Source organism: Emys orbicularis, chromosome 1, assembly GCF_028017835.1.
Source record: "Emys orbicularis isolate rEmyOrb1 chromosome 1, rEmyOrb1.hap1, whole genome shotgun sequence".
Lineage (NCBI taxonomy): Eukaryota > Metazoa > Chordata > Testudines > Emydidae > Emys > Emys orbicularis.
Window position 1 is genome coordinate 230105969 of NC_088683.1, and position 19825 is coordinate 230125793.

General features: G+C 45.0%; 1 protein-coding gene across 1 annotated transcript in view; it reads right to left on the bottom strand.

The window, feature by feature from the left end:
- Window positions 1–3471: 3471 nt before the first annotated feature.
- Window positions 3472–19825, bottom strand: part of GRPR (gastrin releasing peptide receptor) — a 38054-nt gene continuing 21700 nt past the window's right edge. Inside the window, exons 2-3 of the mRNA XM_065423650.1 lie at window positions 9182–9533; window positions 3472–3864 (exon numbers count right to left, since the gene is read on the bottom strand). Coding sequence (XP_065279722.1) covers window positions 3472–3864; window positions 9182–9533 — 745 coding nt within the window. The remainder of the gene's footprint in view (window positions 3865–9181; window positions 9534–19825) is intronic.

Sequence of the window (19825 nt, forward strand, 5' to 3'; positions counted from 1 at the left end):
CGGAGACTATTTTGAGGAAAATAGATGCTTTCTGAAATATTTTTGGCAGAAAACCAAAGACTGATTTTTTTTCTACCAAACCTTTTCAGTTTTTAGCCAAAATATTTTGGTTTTCGGTTGCTAAAAACCAAACACTTTTTAAGGTTTTCAAATTTTTGATGAAAAGTTGAAATTTTCAGCAGAAACACACACACACACCTTTGACCAGCTTTAGAAGTGAAGAACAAAATTGAGTCATCAGAAGAATACAGTAACAGACTGTCATACATGAATTTGTAACTAGAAAGAACTCTCTTCTTTCTCTGTACTGTCCCATCTATCTTGTGCACCAAAATTAGTGCATTTGCTTTTGAAGAACAAACTGTTAGCTGCTATTTGCATTTTGAGGAAAGCAATTTTTAAATCAGAACAGCAAATCTCTCCACTGCCGCCCTCATAGATCTCAGTACCTGTACTTGCAGTAGAAAGGTGAAAACTAACAATAGTCAGTTAGTACCAGACTCTAATGGGTTATTCACATTAAGGGCTTGTCTACACTTACCGGGCGATCGACGCACGGCAATCGATGCATTGGCAGTCAATTTAGCGTGTCTAGTGAAGGCCTGCTAAATCGACCCCAGATCACTCTCCCGTCGACTCCCGTACTCCACCTGAACGAGAAACGCAAGGGGAGTCGATGGGAGAGCGTCTCTAGTCGACATCGCAGTAAGCAGATCTAAGGACATCAACTTTAGCTATGTTATTCACATAGCTGAAGTTGCATAACTTAGATCGATCTCCCCCTGTAGTGTAGACAAGGCCTAAGTAGTACCCTGATCTACAAGTAGGTCCATCTGATGTCAGTGGGACTACTTATGCTGTAAGGTACTACTCAACATCGGTTAAGCCCTAAACAGTTTAATCATCATGTTTACTAATTCACATTGGTTGAATTTACTTAATTACTAGAGCAGTGGTGGGCAACCTGCGGCCCATGGGCCGCACTCACCCCATCAGGGTAATCCGCTGGCAGACCATGAGACAGTGTATTGACCATCCGCAGGCACGGCCACCCACAGCTCCCAGTGGCTCTGGTTTGCTGCAGCCCGCGGGCCACAGGTTGCCCACCATTGTACTAGAGCATGGAAAATATTCATTGCAAAATCCAAAACCACATATATTCCTCTCATTTGGGATTTTCTGAACTGCTTGAAATGCAACCCAGAGTCTCTCAAAGGTTCCCAAACCTGGGCCCAATCTCATGAGTAGGGCCCTACCAAATTCATGGTTCATTTTAGTCAATTTCACAGTCATAGGATTTTAAAAATCATAAATTTCATGATTTCAGCTATTTAAATCTGAAATTTCACAGTGTTGTAATTGTAGGGGTCCTGACCCAAAAAGGAGTTGGGGGGGGGGTCGCAAGGTTATTGTAGGGAGGGTTGAGGTACTGCTAACCTTACTTCTGCACTGCTGCTAGCGGCGGTGCTGCCTTCAGAGCTGGGCAGCTGGAGAGTGGTGGCTGCTGGCCAGGAGCCCAGCTCTGAAGGCAGAGCCACCGCCAGCAGCAGCGCAGAAGTAAGGATGACATGGTATGGTATTGCCACCCTTACTTAGGCACTGCTGCTAGCGGGGAGCTGCCTTCAGAGCTGGCTGCCCAGCCAATAGCTGCCACTCTCTGGCCGCCCAGCTCTGAAGGCAGTGCAGAAATAAGGGTGGCAATACCATGACCCCCCCTAAGATAACCTTGTGACCTCTCTACAACTCCCTTTTGGGTCAGGACCCTCAAATTGAGAAACACTGATCTCCCCCGTGAAATCTGTATAGTATAGGGTAGAAGCACACAAAAGACCAGATTTCACGGGGGGAGATCAGATTTCATGGTCTGTGATGCGTTTTTCATGGCCATGAATTTGGTAGGCCCCTAGTCATGAGACCCTAGTCATGAGATCCCAGGACAATCTATGGTTTCACATCTAAACCAGGCAAAACTAGTTTCTACAGCTGTGAATGCTGAGTTAATATAACCCACTAACTAAAATTCAGAGGACACACACTCACGTAGACTGAAACAGAAGGAAACCAACCCGTGAACTGCTGAACATCCAATGTCTGCCCTTGGAGGCAGGCAGGCACCTCCTACTGAATTCAGTGGGCATTGGGAGGTTTTGGTCTGATTATATCCCAACCAATACATTATATTTTTGCATTTTCAATACAAATTTACCACCAAGTTTTGCTGGTTTCATTCTCTCTTTGTCTTTGATAACCCCCCCCACAACAAGGTGCACCATTAACTCAGCATTCACTGTTCCAAGGGTCAAATTCTGCTCTCATTTGTACCAGTTTGCTTTAAGAGGTTTATAACTGTACAGCTCGATCCGTATCACAGTTATTTCAATGGGAATTGGATTTTGCCTTATGTTAAAGCAGGATTTGCAATCTGCAGTGACTGTGGCACATTATCTTCCTATTCTGAGAATAATGGATGCCATGGTGCCAAAACCACTAGGCAGTGGAAAATACTGAAGGCCTGATTCTCCACCAGTTTTATGATTTCAGTGGAGATACGGATATAAAGCTGCTGTAATGGGTTTGAGACCAGGCCCTGAGTTTTTAATGGCATTCACTGTACACCCCCATATTACAATACATCCCCATGAAGAACTTCTGTGCTTCATTTGACATTTGTTGTTCATCTTTAATCAAACACAACTAAAATTCTGTATTACACATTTAATAATGTAACTCCCCATTATTTTGCACCCCGAAGAGAAGAGCAGAGTAGTCAGTAACTCTCAAAGTGCTGTGCTTTTTCCTCTGCAATATGGCAAAATGCGCACACTCAAACTGTAAACATCTTCTAACTCACATTTATTCAAATGTTACTGCTTTCACATTGATAGTGTACAAGATACTACTCATTTCAGATGGGGCCAGCACACCCCAGTAAACACTGTTAAAATCTTTTTACACTATGAATACTGTATTCAAAACATTTATAAATATTTGACAGTTCTAGGAAATGATCAACACTTAACTTTTTTTTAAAGGGTCGCTCTCATTTAGATGAGTTTACTTCAGCCAAAAAACAAGACAGAAAAACAAACAAACCCATGAAGCTGTTTCTGCAAACAATGGGACAAATCTTGAATCCCTTACACCGTTTTTATGTGACTGTAGTTGGAGTCTGCCTGAGTCAGAACTGAGGCAAAACTATGGACCTCAAGATTTGATTCCAAGCCAATGAAGGCCTAATCTTATAGGGGCTGAGTGCACTCAACTCTCGTTAAATCGGTGGGCAATAAAGGCATTCAGCACATCACATGAGGTGTTCACTATGACGGTGTCAGGCCCTAAAGTACCTGGAAGTTCTTGTATGCAGTTGCTTTCTCTATGCATGTATGGTACTCACTATCCCAGCAAAGCAGAGCAGGCAGCCATGCTATCTACACTGCGCAACCGTTTCCAAAGCTGTCCCTGCCATGTGCCCTATACACAGCCTTCGTTACAGATGTGGTTGCCGTTGATGAGGCTGAACGTGGCCACTGAATGGTTGGTGCTCTTGAGGGAGGTCATTCGAGTGGTACTTCTGCCCATGCTTTGGGACCTGATGAGGAGACGGGTTCTGCAGCACAACAGCTGGTTGTTGAACTGTTTCCTAAAACTTTTGCTGAGCAAGTAGAGCGCGAAAGGGTTTACGCAAGAGTTAGCAAAGGCCAGGATTCGAGCACAGATGCTGGTGATGAAGTGCAACACTGAGGTGTCTACCTCTGAATAATGGTAGGACCGGTATAAATAGATGATGTGATTCGGAAGCCAGCAGAAAGCAAAGAGGCACACAAACACCAGCACTGTCTTGGCCAGACGCTTCCGTGAATCGATCTGAAAAGAACAAAGAGAAAGGTAGATTAGCAAATGTTCCTCACTTTGGCAACAGCTGGGAAATTGGAAGCTAATTACTTTTCCTGTCACAAGGGAGTGGATGGGGAGTGGGGAATGAGACAGTGAATGCAGGGGAGTCTGGACTGGACAGGACTTTATCACTGAGTGAGTCAGCTGCCCAAAAAGTAAAAAACCAAACAACTAAATTATCTCCTCTATCCTAAAGATAAAACTCAGGTCAACTAATGCTCAGTGACTGAGTATCACTAACCCCAGCATGGTCTATAGAAGTCCAAGAATCAGCAACTTATTAGCCATGGTAGGGGCTACCTAGCATACTGCACAGAGCGCAAATATGTTACCACTTGGGGCCATGTGGTATACATACACATATATAATGCCGGCAGGCGGGATCATTGTTTCTCCTTCATGGAGTCTTCTTCCCCAGCTCCTGTAACCTTCCTTTCTCCTCCTCCAGGCTTTTTGTATATTTCCTTATTTAAACCCCTCCTACTCACCTGGGTTTCTTTGTTCTATGCTTGGTAACTTTTCTCCAGAAAAACCCTCCCCTCAGAGAAGATGGATAAAAATGGCTTTCCCCTAAGTTACAGTCACTCTTTAGGTTAACTTTTGTATGCTCAAACAACCATCATTAATGTTAAGTATTCCCCATTGTCCTTCATCTAGTGAGTACCAGCTGCATGTTCTGTCAGCATTGATGGATCCACATACATATAGGCTTTCTGGGACACAGAAATGTCATGATACAATTTAATAATATCATCCACCATTCATCAATTGCACAGACAGAACCCACAACTTGTCACAGGGCCTATCTCAGAAATGACTGTCCCAATCTTCCAGCTCAGACCATGATAGGAGAAGGCCGAGGTGCGATGAAAGGACAAACGCCCTGAGGCCTGGCCTACACTAGGAAAAGCTGTATTTTTACCACATGATAGTTAACGTGTTACACAGACAGGGCAAGCTGTGGTTTTACATTGATTTAGAGGGTGAAGGTGAACCTTAAGGGGAAATCCTGAGTGGGACCCTAGGATTCACCTCAAGCAGCTAAATCGAAGTAAAGCTACAACCTGCCCAGTCTGCACTAGGGTGATACAATGTGTTCTCTCACTCTCTCTCATTGTACAAACATATCTATCTTCCTAGAGTAGACAAGACCTTAGAGGGACCCACCATCCAAAAGAGGAAGACACAGCTGCTCCACACAGGGAACCTCTAGACAGTATTGCATCATGGGAGAGGCAATGCCTCCTGGAACTTGCTGGCACAGACAGTGCACTACCACTTGCCTTAAGAGGCTGCTGTGTGCACACTGCTTTGTGGTCATGCCCTACCTCCTCCCCACCCTGCTTAGAGTGGCTCTTGCCGCTAGCTCCACTTGCTCTGCATGTAAGTCTTGAAGTTGTGAACACCACTTGTGGCCACCCCGCTCTTCCATATTCGTGCAGCAGCTGGGCACATGCAGGCCCTTGCAGAGTAATGGGCTCGGTTCTGATTGCTTCAGTTGAGAAGGGTGAGAGCTCAAACTGTGGATATGCTTACATAGCAAAAGCTGTGCACGGGCTCAATTACCCATGCCTGACTCCAGCTGGCGTAGGCAACAATATTAATGAAGACAGCACAGCATGGGCTAGCAAGCTGGTTACATACCCAGGGTCCATGCTGGGCTCTCACTATCTGCTCTCAAATTGTTGCTGTGGTGTCTTCACTGCTTTTGTTACCTGCTAGCTTGGATAGACTAGTGGTCCTCAATCTTTCTAGACTACTGTACCCTTTTCAGGCATCTGATTTGTCTTGCATACCCCCAAGTTTCACCACACTTAAAAACTACTTACTTACAAAATCAGACATAAAAATACAAAAGTATCACAGCACACTATCACTGAAAAATTGTTTACTTTCTCATTTTGCCATATAATTCTAAAATAAATCAATTACAATATAGATATTGTACTTACATTTCAGTGTATAACATACAGAGCAGTATAAACAAGTCATTGTCTGTATGAAATTTTAGTTTGTACTGACTTCACCAGTGCTTTTTATGTAGCCTGTTGTAAAACTAGACAAATATCTAGATGAGTTGATGTACTCCCTGGAAGTCCTCTGCGTACCCCCAAGGGCGGGGGGGGGGGGCAAACTTTTTGGCCCTAGGGCCACATCTGGGTGGGGAAATTGTATGCAGGGCCATGAATGTAGGGCTGGGGCAGGGGGTTGGAGTGCAGGAGGGAGTGCAGGTTGTGGGGGAGGAGGGCGCGGTGTGCAGGAAGGGGCTCAGGGCAAGAGGCTGGGGTGCAGGAGGGGTGTGGGTTGCAGGAGAGGGCTCAGGGCAGGGAGTTGGGGTGCAGGAGGGGTGCGGAGTACAGGGTGCGGCGGGGGCTCAGGGCAGGGGGTTGGGGTGCAGGAGGGGTGCGGGTTGCAGGAGAGGGCTCAGGGCAGGGAGTTGGGGTGCAGGAGGGGGGCAGAGTACAGGGTGCGGCAGGGGCTCAGGGCAGGGGGTTGGGGTGTAGGAGGGGGTGCAGAGTGTGGGAGAGGGTTCAAGGCAGGGGGTTGGAGTGCAGGAGGGGTGCAGCAGGGGGTTGGGGTGCAGGGTGGAGGGTGCAGGGTGAAGGAGGGGTTTGGGGTGCGGGCTCTGGCCCGGCGCCGCTTATCTCAAGTGGCTCCATGGTGGCAGTGGTGCGCAGTGGGGCTAAGGCAGGCTCCCTGCCTGCCCTGGCCCTGCGCTGCTCCTGGAAGTAGCCAGCATGTCCGGCATTGGCTCCTGGGGGTGGGGTGGGGCAGGTGCTCTGCTGCGTGCTGCCCTTGCCTGCAGGTACCCCCCCCCCCAAAGCTCCCATTGGCCGTGGTTCCCCGTTCCCAGCCAATGGGAGCTGCGGAGGGCGGTGCCTGCAGGCGAGGGAAGCACATGGACCCCTTTGCCCCCCCACTCAGGGACGTGGTGCCGGCTGCTTCCAGGACCGGCGTGGGGCCAGGGCAGGCAGGGAGCCTGCCTTAGCTCCGCTGCGCCACGGGGCTGGTAATCCCGTGGGCCGGATTGAAAGCCCTGACGGGCCAGATCTGGCCCGCGGGCCGTAGTTTGCCCTCCCCTGCCCAATGGTATACGTACCCCTGGTTGAGAAACACAGGTATAGACTAGCCTGTGCACAGCTTTTGCTGAGTAGTCATATTCAGAATCCCAGCTCTCATCCTCGTAAAATTGAAGGAGTTAGATGGGTCTCATTTGAGGTATAAATGTTTATAAAGTGTATCAAAGTCTGATCAGCCACTCCTTTTCACACCCCTTATGTATAGCACTGAACAACCATTATGTACTGTTTGCCACTGCAAGATTTGATACTTTTTGTGATCTGATCCAATGTGGCAAATGCTATATTCTCATTACTCACATGGAAGATTTGAGTCAGACAGTCAAATCCCAAAGCACTATAAGTAAATTGAGAATTAAGCTGGTCACAAAAAGCAGATCTTTTCCCATGATAGAAGCAAGCACGAAGCAGGCAACAGAACATTGGCATAGCACGTCATGACTTTATTTTGTGTTCCTTTAATTGCATAAGCTGAAAATTAGCTATTGAATTCAGAAAAGATTGACATGTACCAGATGACAGTCAAATGTCCCCAAAGATCTAACTGTAAATTAAACCCTGTGGGATAAATCTCTCCATGAGTGAACTGTACATATATATTTTAATGTATCTTTAATTTGATACTGAAGCTATTGGGGCCCACATCTGCACTAGGAAGAAAGGAAACAATGCAATAAAGAAATCAATATCACTTATCTAAGACAGAGACCTATCACTATTGAATGCACTGCAGGAGTGAAATCATTGACTGACTGTGCTGGAGCAGACTTACTTTTTGCTATCTTTATAATGCTGTATACAAACCTTTAGGGGAAAGGACAGACGAGAAGTGACTCTTTATACTTCTAGTGCACTTTAGTGGGTAATCAAATCAGTCATCAAACAGGCAGAAAGGTGGGAGTGGTGGGAGAAAGACTTATAAACATTCAAAAGTAATGTAAGAGAAGTCCTTTTTAATATGCTGAAAGCACATCTTTCCACCCATGTGGTGCTACCTGATAACGAGTGATGGGAAAATTTCTAAAGGTTCAAGAAATTCAGTTCAGATATGTTACTGACAGAGGGTATAATCATTGTTTATACAACTGAGCGCACTCAGGCTAACAGCAGACTTAGAGCCTAAAACATAAAAGCATGGGCCTCTACTGATTGAGCTAAAGTAGCACAGGCTTACCTACATGAGAAAGTTGCACCAGCTCAATTTAAGATGAGGATTTAAACTGATTTATTGAAACTGGTGCAAACCCCTGTACTGACACTTATTTCAGTTTAATCATGGCTTACGTTAGTTTACTTGAAATCAAGTAGGAATCAGTTTAAGGCAGACTGAAATAATCCACATGTAAACTGAAATAGGAAAGTCCACACGGGGGTTGTACTAATTTAAAACAGTTTAAAAGCAATTCAAGTTAAAGAAGTGTAACTTTCTCATTTAGACAAGATCTAAGGGTAGCAGCATCCTGGAGCTGGAAGGGTATTTCCAGCTCGAGGAGACATACCTGTGCTTGCTCTGATCAACCTAGTGTGCTAAAAATACGAGTGGAGCCACACTGGTGCAAGCAACTAGTTCCCCAAGTACATGTCAAGGGTTTCAGACAGGATTGTTCTCGGGGCAGCTAGCCCAGCTCACTGTTTGTGCCCCCATGGATACTGTTATTTTTAGTCCTCTATCTTGATCAAAGCTATGAAGGGTATGTCTACCTGAGCTGGAAATTAGTCCATCTCCAGTTTAAACATACCTTAAGTGGATACCTTAGCTGGAAGCAATAGTAGATTCACACATTTCCAGCCACTAAATGGAAACAGAGATCCACACTCTCCCAGTGTAAGGGTATGTCCAGACTACCCGCCGTATCGGCGGGTAGCGATCGATTTATCGGGGATCGATATATCGCGTCTCGTTAAGACGCGATATATCGATCCCCGAACGCGCTCCCCGTCGACTCCGGAACTCCACCGGAGCGAGCGGCGGTAGCGGAGTCGATGGGGGAGCCGCGGCCGTCGATCCCGCGCTGTGAGGACGGGAGGTAAGTCGGAATAAGATATGTCAACTTCAGCTACGGTATTCCTGTAGCTGAAGTTGCGTATCTTACATCGACACCCCCCCAGTGTAGACCAGGCCTAAGTTTCTCTATACATGGTACAAACTTCATGTCATTCCAACATCCACGAGGGTAATGTACTTTCAAATAAAAATAAATTCATACCTGTTTCTGAACATGTATGTTTCCTTCCACAGGTATGTTGTAAGCACTCCGGATCAAATTTTTAGCAATGAAGTAGTAATACACTGAAATGACCGATAGAGGAATGATGTAAAAGATCAGAAATGATGCCATTGAATGAATTTTTGGATGTAGCCCATCAGAATGTGGGTAAGGGGCACAGCTGATGAATGTTTTGTTAGTATCTCTGTCATAGAAAGGGTGCAAGTCAGAAAACACAACTTCAGGAACGGCAAGCAGCATGGATAAAATCCAGATCATAGCAGCTTTCATACAAATCTTCATCAGCGCATGGGGGGCTTGGATATCCATTGGCCTCACTATCGCTTTATACCTAAGAGCAAAGAGAAAGAACTGTTACTAACTATGATGTTGAACAATAGTCATACTGGGTCAAATTTATCTTTGTCCAATCTTTCACTGATTTCCTTTTTCATTTTCGAAAATCCCAACAATGGTTTTCAACTGGTGCTGGTTGACATTTTTCACATTTCTGAAATTTTGCAATCAGCTCAACTTGTCACCAGTTAATTCAATTTCTGGTGTATTGATTTTGAACATGTACAGAGATATTCTGAAATCCATGTATGTGTACAAATGGCATTAAGAGGAAGTAAAATAAATGAGTGTACTTTTAAAGCATAAACACCATGATACTACTACTGCAAGTATAAAACCTCATTCAGTCTTGTTCAAGGAAACTAGACTAGATATTGCTTAAAGAGTTTGTAAAAGCTGCTGATGACTTCTTTTGGAGTTGAGGGTACACAGCACTTCTGAAACTCAGACCTTGTGTTTTCAAAATTGTAACAGACATTCTACCTATTTTAATTACTTAGGTTTTGGTCTAGGACACAATTTCCATTTGTCCATAATTAATTGTATCCAGATTAAATAGCATGTGGTAATTTATAGAAGACAAGTTATGAAGAAAGAAATTGTATGCTACATTATGTAAATATGCATAAGAGATTTTGTGTTTCTGTACACTTTTTCCTTCCAGAATTTCAAACTTTTTTAAAAGTTTGAATTTCCAATTCAGCACACAAGCAAAATATATTTGAAGCTCATATGTAGAATGAAAAACCCATATAACAAAATAGCCACATATAAAAAGAACTCCAGATTGAAATCGGTGCATTTAAAAATTCACAGTTCATAAATATATTTAAAGTATAAATTAGAAGTAAGAGATGGCATTTAGGAAATAATATCTATAGGTTTTATACAGTATTATTCTATTAATCAGACTCATGATAATGGAATTTCTATCCCATTCTATACTTAAAATCTAGATATTTTTATTTGCCCAATCCCCTTTTAAAAAATTATATGGAAAATGAATCCTTATGGAGTTAGGGGCTAAGTGGTCATCATAGAATAAAACATAAATGGTGACTCACTTTCTCATAACTGTTCTTCGAGGTGTGTTGTATATGTCCATTACACTTTAGGTGTCTGTGTATCACATGCACCGGTGCTGGAGAGTTTTCCTTAGTGGTACCCATATGGGTGGCTCTGCCCACTGCTGGGCTCCTCATACTCTGAAGCAAGGATATAAAGGGTGGAGTTGTCCCCTCCCCGCTTCAGTTCCTTCACACCGGAACCAATAGTAGGCTCTGATACATCAGGAAAGGAGGGTGGGTCGTGTAATGGACACATGCCTACAAACATCCTGAAGAACAACAATTATGAGAAGATGAGTAACCATTTTTTTCTTCAAGTGCTTGCATATGCCTGTTATACTTTAGGTGAATCCCAAGATATTACCCCAAGAGGCAGGGCAGGGAGTCTCATCAGAAGAGGGACTGCTTCCCAACATTGGCATGCTCCTATGATGCAGCATACAGTGTTTGGTGAGTGTAGGAATCGAAGACCATGTCGCTGCTCTACAGATGTCCATAACTGGGATTGTGCCACAAATGCTGCTGAGTTCGAATGAGCTCTTGTCGAGTGCACTGTGCGTTTCTCAGGAGGCATTGCTCCATTATAGCACATTGTAATGCAGCTGGTGATCCATTTTGAGTGTCTGAGTTGTAATGGGGTGGTCTCTCATACGTTCAATAAAAGAGGCAAAGCTGGGGAGAGACACCAAAAGGCTTTGTTCTATCTAGGTAAAATGCCAATGTTTGCTGAATGTCCAAAGTACGGAGCCTCCGCTTGTCTTTATGTGTATGTGGTTCAGGAAGGAAACTGGCAGGTGAATAAACCGATTCAAATGGAAATTGGCCACCACCTTTGAGAGGAACCTGGGGTATATTCTCAGCTGAACCTTGTCTTTGTAGAAGACTGTGGTTGGTGGATCTGTGACCAATGCATTCTGTTCTCTCATCCTTGTGACGGAGGTAATGGCCTCTAAGAAGGCTATCTGCTCACAGATTCTAAATGAGCATGATGCTAAAGGCTCACAAGGAGGGTCAATAAGCGCAGACAACAGCAGATTTAAATCCCAAGAAGGTGTTGGGTCTCTACAATCTATCAAGACCCTAAAGGAACCTGGCAGTGATTGGGCAAGTGAAAACAGTCTAATCATCTGTGCAAGAGTGAAATGCCAAGATAGCTGACAGACGCGCCCTGATGGAGCTAAGGGCTAGATCTGACTCCTAAAGGTACACAAAATGGCCCAGAATTATGGGAGGTGGCCCAGATGGAAATACACTTCCATTTACTCAAGTAAGTAGCTCTTGTGGATGGCTTTCTGCTATTAAGGAGCACTTTCTGACCTGCTACTGAGCAATGTGACTCCTCTATATTCAGCCACTGATGAACCATGCCATAACGTGTAGCACCGGGCCGAGATTCTGTGTCAGGAGATCTCTGGCTATTGGTAACAATAAAGGTTCATGAGTGGACAATTTGCAGAACTCTGTGTACCACATCTGTCTCAGCCAGGCTGGAGCTATAAGGATCATCTTGCCTTGATCTTGCTTGAGCTTGAGAATCAGAGAGCTCTTTGTTCCATGGAAACAGGACATTGTCTGACATTGATCCTGAGGTGTGTCCCACCCTGGAACAGAAGTGGGGATACTTCCTGTTCTGTCAAGTTGCAACCAGATCTACAGACGGGAAACCCCTTTCACTGAATACCATGCTAGAACATTTGTGTTGAGGGACCATTCATTGTCCAAACTGAAGGACCTGCTCAGACAATCCACCTGGCTATTTCGAACCCCTGGCAGTGTGTTGCCTAGAGACTGACCAAGCTCTGAATGCACCAGTTCTACAACTTGGCTGCCTCCTGACAAGGCTGTCTGACTGTGGTAGTGGTGTTCAGCACCTGGATAGTCTTGCCCCAAATGTGAGGCAGGAACTGCTGAATGTACAGAACATTGTGCTCAATTTGAGGACTTCTATGTGTAACCTGGCCCCGTGGACAGTCCACAAACTCTGGGCTCAAAGGTTGCCCAGATGCACTTCCCAACCCATAGCTGAGACATCAATTACCAGTCATGGTAGGGAGAGGGTGGAGGATGGGAGAATGGAACTCCCCTGCACAAATTGTCTTGACTCATCCCACAGGTCAGAGATGATAGTATGCTATCCAGGATGCACACTAACTTGTCTGGATGATGAATATGAGGGTGATAAACCTACTTGAGCCATACCTGCAAAGCTCTGATGTACAGCCTGGTGTGTGGGGTAACATGCTACCACATGACCTGAGTCTGGGAGAATTCTTCACAGTGGTCTGAGGACGGTTTTTGAGGGATGCACAGAGATCTGATATAGTGTGAAATCTGGAAAGAGGCAGGAAAGCCCTGGCCAAGATCAAATCCAGGACTGCCCTGATGAGCTCTATCATCTGAATATTCACTAAAGATTGCTCAGTATCAGGCCCAGGATATTGAGAAGACAGAGCGTCTGACAGACAGTGGCCTGTACCTGAATCATTGGAATGGAATCTGATATTTATGTGCCATTCTTTTTGGCCACGAGCAGAATGGAGGAAGGTATTTGCCAAATTGTTTTGCCCAATTGTGACACTTATGGACAGGGACCACCTTCCCTGGTGTTGTGGGATGGAGAATATCAAAAAGTTTGTGAGTATTCTCTTCCACAATCTCCAGTTGAATCCCCAGGGAGATTGCCCAGGAGCTCCTGGTGTACCTTAAGGTAATCCGGTACCAGGGAGAATGCATACCAGGGCCTCATCAGGAGATGAGGATGATGCCTGCCAGGAAGGTAAAGCTTGACAATTTCCAAGATTGCTTATGTGGTACCAGGGCAGATTGCTGCTCCAGCACCAGTTCAGGCAAGTCCTGAGTTTTGAAAGTCCAAAGGCTGATCAGTACTGACAGCGACTGGTTTGTTGGTATGGGCTGGAGAAAGCTCCCTCCTGAAAGTTCTATTTGTACGGGGGAGTGCTGAAGTAGATCTAGCTGCAGGAGGCATCCCTGAGGGCAACCAGTGAAGCCACTGAAGGGACTCATATGGCACTGGGCCCCAAGCATGCCTGACCGAAGTGTCCCAGTACCTGGCTGAAGCCCTCTCAGAATCCCAGTGGTGAGTATGGGAACAGGACTGAGCTCTAGACTGTCAGTACAGGGATATCCTACTCTACCTCAAATTCCAGTGACGAATCTGAGTAATCTAATAGCCAGGGTGGTGCATGGCCAGGATGGGATTCTTGGTGATTCATCTGGATCTGCATCAAGCATGCGGTACCAGAGGAAGCATAGACAGCTTCCCAGCTACCAGCAGCATGCAGTGTAGAGAAACTGGTACTGAACCAGACAAGTGAGTAAGTACTGGGCCTGAGGACGGTGGTGCCCAACTAGAGTACTCTGGTACCGATGGCTGCACTGAGCTCTGACAAGGGTCCTGGGCCCAGAGCAAGGGTGACGGTGGTACTGACAGGCACAACAAGCCTCTGGCAGCAGCACAGGCCACTGGTATTGGAATAGACATGGGCTACTGACCTGCTGGAATAAGGGATGATGGAGCCATTGCAGATGATGTGGTAGCAAGTCTCAACAGTCCCCGAGAGGACACTGGAGTTGATGGCTCAGGTGTGTCCATGTGAGTTGGAACTGGAGAGTGCAAAGCTGAAGGGTGCACTTTACCACAGGTACTGGACCAACCTTCTGTAGAGGAGTCCCATCTTCTGGACTTTGAAGAACTGGATACCAATTTCTTCCTAAGCTTCTGAGTCTGGGGCTGTTCCAGAGTCCTGGGACTCAAAGAAGATGGCCCTGGTGGTGGGGATCTCCTCTGGCTCTGGTCTGCTGCCAGGGCTGGGGAAGCAATATGGGAAGGAGTCGCCAAGGAACAACCTTTCAATGACTGAAGGGTTCTGATGCTGGTCTAAGGGTGACCTCCATAAGGATATAATGAGACATTCCTCTCTGTTTTTTTGACCTGATATTAAAACCATGACAATGGAGAATCTAGCTCCAAAGTGAGCATCACCCAAGCACTTGCGGTAGCGTGAATGAAGGTCACTAATAGGCATTGCCTCTCTGCAGCTCAGACAAGGTTTAGACCCCAGGGACCTTGGCATAGACTCCCTCTGTACTGGGAGGGGCCTGGAGGCCCTCCTGACAGAAAAAACAAAGTAGAATTAAAAAAATTAAAAGTAAAGAAGCAACATACGATTTTTTTTTGAATGTCAAACAATGGGAAAAAACCCACTACATCGAAGAGAACTTTGTTTGTGAGGAACCCCAGTGCTCTGACCATGGATGGTAAGAAGGAACAGAAGGAAGGGCAGGGTAACGCTGCCCTTTATACCCTCACTTCAGAGCACAAGGAGCTTGCCAGTGGGTGGGGCACCCCCATGTGTGTCACTAGGGAAAACTCTCCAGCACACTGTGTATGACATGCATACACTTACAGTGTCATGTACAAATGCAAGCACTCAAAGAAGAATTGTTCTATATAGGAAGCTATTCTATACATGAGGTAATACAAGCCTGTATTCATATTGTTATATGTCAGGGTTGTAGTAGTTAATTGGTGCATTGTGCTAGGGCTACGCCATTCGTAATGTGATGCAGAGTATGTTATGATATTTGTGTGGTCTGTGAGCACAAAGTTTTTAGAGAATGAAATAGCATGACTTCTCATTTGCTTTTGAGCTTGAATCAGCTCTTCCGCCCCCCGCCCCCCTCACTTTCTCCCTCCACTTCTCTTTAGAGATTTCTGCTGAGGATGTTTAATCAATCATGTGGTTTATAATTAATTAAAAAACCTCTTGTCTCCATCTCAAGATCTGCCTCAGGATATCTGTGACTTCAATGGCAATTAGTTCTGCTCTTCTACTTAGGCATTTTTATATGATGGGTCAAATGGTATTTCAGGCATGGTAGGGATTTGTCTAATGTCCACCTGCTAGTCTATGAATTTATCTTTTCCTCCCTCTGTCAGTAGCCAATATATCAACTTTTTTCCAACTAACCGAGAGACTGGCATGTGCAGTCCCTTGTGATGCGTATTATTAATGATTGTACTGAATGGCACATACTGCAGAGCTCATGCTACTCCCCTGCAGGCAAAACTCATCCCCTCAGGCTTTGTCATCAGCACCAGGACATTTTAGCGTGTTTGCAGACAGTTGTGAAAAATTGAGTTAAGCTTAAACCAGGCGAATCACAATTTTCCCGATGCACAAGCAGATCAGCTATCAGCATCACATCGACTGATCATAATAACATTCATTTTGTAATAAAGGCCAACCTCTTGTGGCATAACTGGTAGCAGTATTTGGATGCGATTTCTACCCCCAAAAGACAAATTCAGTGAAGTTTCTTGAAGGCTTTTTCTAAATTTTTCATTGTCACTCAGCATTATAGCATCCTGTTTGTTGGATCACCTGTTCAACAGGTAAACATTCTTCAGAGCTGAGTACTAGGTTCAAAATGGTCTCTACCCAAAAATATCTGCAGACACATCCACATTGACTGCTGTGCAGCTAGTGATATATTGCCCCAAAGCACTTTTATACAATATTGAATGTCCAGAAATAATATTGAAAACCACGGTCGGGCTCCTTTTGTCCCTAACTTAATGCACAATTAAGCCAACGGGAGGCTGCCTGCTGAAATCAGTGGGAAGACATTGGATCAGACCCATGGATGGGTAAAAGTACAGGAATCAACGTATTTGCTTCCCGTGGCTACTAATGCCACATATTTTGGGGGATGTAGTAGAAAGAGAGCGCCTGAGACATGATTAGCATGGAGCAGTCTTCTCTGTGCCTGCTGCGGATCAGCTCTCTGGCAGCACAAGCACTGCCTACCAGTCTCCACAGGCCTTGCCTTCTCTGGACAGGTAGCAATAGGCACACACCAACCTCTGAGTCCTCAGAGCATTCCCTGCAGCGCTCCGCCCCTTATCCACTGGACACTCGCCTAATTACCAGGTCAGCCGTTCCCAAAGTCACAATACACTCAGGATCGCCAGGTTTATTGTAAAACAAAATCATAACATGCTTTCTTTCTAGAGACTAAACCTAATTAACAGGTTAGGTTAACCTCCTGTCTAAAGAAGTTTCTCCCCTAAAGGTCTCTCCAGCATTTTCAACCAAGCCTGGTTGAGATCAATGTTCCCTCTAATTTTTTACATCCATGTGCGGAATGACTTTTGTTATGTGTACCAATATGGAGGTGATGTGTGGCGGGGGTGGGGCTGAGGGGTTTGGAGTGTAGGAGGGGGCTCAGGGCTGGGGCAGAGGGTTGGGGTGCCGGGGGTGAGGGCTTTGGCAGGGGGTGAGCGCTCTGGGGTGAGGCCAGGGATGAGGGGTTTGGGGTGCAGCGGGGGGCTCAGGGCTAGGGCAGAAGATTCCTGTAACCCACGTGCACCCCCTCTGTGCCCCTTACCAGTTGGCACTAAGAAATTCCTGGGTCACAGTAGTCTCATTCACTTCAAATAGAACTTCAGTGGTAATACTGACAGTTAGCCATGAGCTTAAGTATCCTGCTGAAGCAGGGCCTAACTGAAGCTCTTAATACAATGTGCTCGCTGCTATCCATGCAGTGAAACTAAGGGTCTGATCCTGTCATATCACACACACACACACACACACACACACACACACACACTCTCTCTCTCTAAGGGTCTGATCCTGCCATTATATACATACATACACAAGCACACAAACCCCCTCAACTCAATGGCAGCTTGAAGTGTCCATTGTACGGCACCATTCAGCTCTCAGTAACAAACCTAGCCACCACCTTGTTGGCGCTGCTACCCTAGTTTACTCTCAAATTCAATATCCCTAATTATTGTGTGATACTGACATTTTTCAGTTGAAAAACGCCTAAAGAAATTCCCACAAAGGATTAAAAAGCAAGAGATGATTCATGGGTTGTAATAAAGGCCAACATTTAGAAAGGAGAACATGCCTTTTGAAGACTCAATCACATAAAATTTGATGCTAGTCGAGAACCACTGTCAGTGCCAAGCACTCCAAGTTGTCAATTTGCACAGAGGAAAAAGCCTGGATTGCTGATTCAATTGGAACTATGAATGAGACTGACCTATGCTACTGTTCAGACTTTGAACTGTTCTGTACCCATTGTACGTATTAAACAGAGAATCACAGAGACGCCACTAATGACCTCATATGCAGGATGCCTGCCTGAGTTCTATGTGTCTTGGATCCTATTCTCTGCCAGGACAAAGAAATCATAGATGAGATTTTAAACAAAATCAATTACTCTTTTAAAACCCATTCTTAAGGCACCATACGTAGTCTAAGCCGGGAAAGCAGTAAAAACATAGGGCTGGATGCTCAGTCAGTGCTGCAGCAGTACAAAGCTGCCCTAAAGCCAGCTCAGCTAGCCATTTCCCAATTCCCCCTCCCTAGGGCACCCCATTGGGTGGCAAAGAGCTGCTACAACAGCTTCAACACTAATCCTTTTTTCTGGACTTTTCAAAGGGGGCCTGGCCAGAATGTCCCTACCCGTGGCAATCTTTGGCTGCTAGAACAGCCCGGGAGGGTCACAGGCAGCCAGCATAGTTCAGAACACGGCTACTATAATCTGTGCCAGGGGACTGGCCTAGTGTTGAACTAGCCACTTGGAAGATCCAAATGATCCATCTTCTCCTGTGAGCTGCACCCAGCTCTCCCCAGCCCACTGACTCTAAATGCCAATAAACTTCTGTCCAACTGAATTATGTACGATGACATTTTCTCAAATTTGAACAAGGCAAGAATCTGGCTAATGAAACCTGACCCAGTGTAGTCCCTGCCGTAGCCTTAGAAGCAGGATAATAGCTACACGTACAATACTCCGTCGTGTTTCACCGAGAGCACTTCCTAGTCTCACCCCTTTTCATGAGCAGTGGCTAACTGACTCCCTCCAATGCGCGGTCTGATTGATTTAAATTTTGCTCTTGTGAATTTGTTATAACTGCCAGAATTAAAAACTATGGCCGGAGATGAATAGAAGACAGGCTGTTGAGGACACTACAATACTTAGATCTCTCTAAGTATGTGTCTCCTCACTAGAGTTGCCAGTTTTGGTTGGACATATTCCTGGAGGTTTCATATCATGACATAATCTTTAATTAAAGATGAATCTTTAATTCCTGAAGACTTCAGGACTCCTGGAGGGTTGGCAACCCTACTAGTCTTGACTGAATCCCAGCAGGCCTCTGTTTACGTGGATCTGGCTGGATCTGTATTGTGATCATTGGATAATTATTTCCTGCTGCTACAATCATTGAAACCACTCTACCTTTCTAATAAATGCCACAGACAAGGGATATGTATGGTTAGGTTTTTTCCTACTGAGGTTAATATGTCATGGAAATTGTGTTATTATTCCTATATATAATAATACTACCAATAATAATACCACCATTAATGTACTTTACAGCTTCAGCTACACAAACATTAGTTAGTGCCATACAAACAGCACTAATGCCACATCTACAAACATAAACAGACTAATATTTGTACCATAAGAAAAAAGAACTGCACACCTATTCTCTAAAAGCACTCATTATAACAAATCTCCACACCAGGAACTCTGTTCCTTGCCAGCTGGTGTAAATTGGCTTAGCTCCATTGTGCTCCTCTACAAAATTAAGACAATTTACATCAGCCGAGGATCTGCCCCCAGTGTATTATTGCTCAGTCACCCCTAACTGTAGAGATTTGAGGGGCAGTTTTTATTCCACAGAGTGGAACATTCTGTCCCTGCTACAGCAGTCTAAGTCCCTAGTGTTTTTTTCCTCACTACTTACAGCTGAGGAGTTACCTATGACTGTTGCATCCACTGCAAAATAACTTAAAATGACTAAATCTGGGGAAAGACATGTGATGTTTTTCCTCAAGGTTTAAATCCATTTAGCCATATTTGTCTCCTTTTCTGTCATTTGTTTAAAGGGAGGTAGTTCTGCACTATGTGAGGAAGCTGGTGCTCCAGGCAGCCTTACCTTTCTTTTCTGTTTCATGCCTCTTTTGAATTGATGACTCACATTCTCTCTTTTTTCCTCCCTCTTTCAGGTCATCAGTTGAAGCAAGTGTAGGAGAAGTTTGCTTTACTGTGAGGCCCTTTGATGGGGGTCCCTGTGGTATTTCTGATTGTCACACTCCCCTGGAGGAGTTGATGTTGATGGGGCAGACAATGGAGCTGGGTGAATAACTGACTTTTTCAGTTTTCTGGCAGTTCTGAA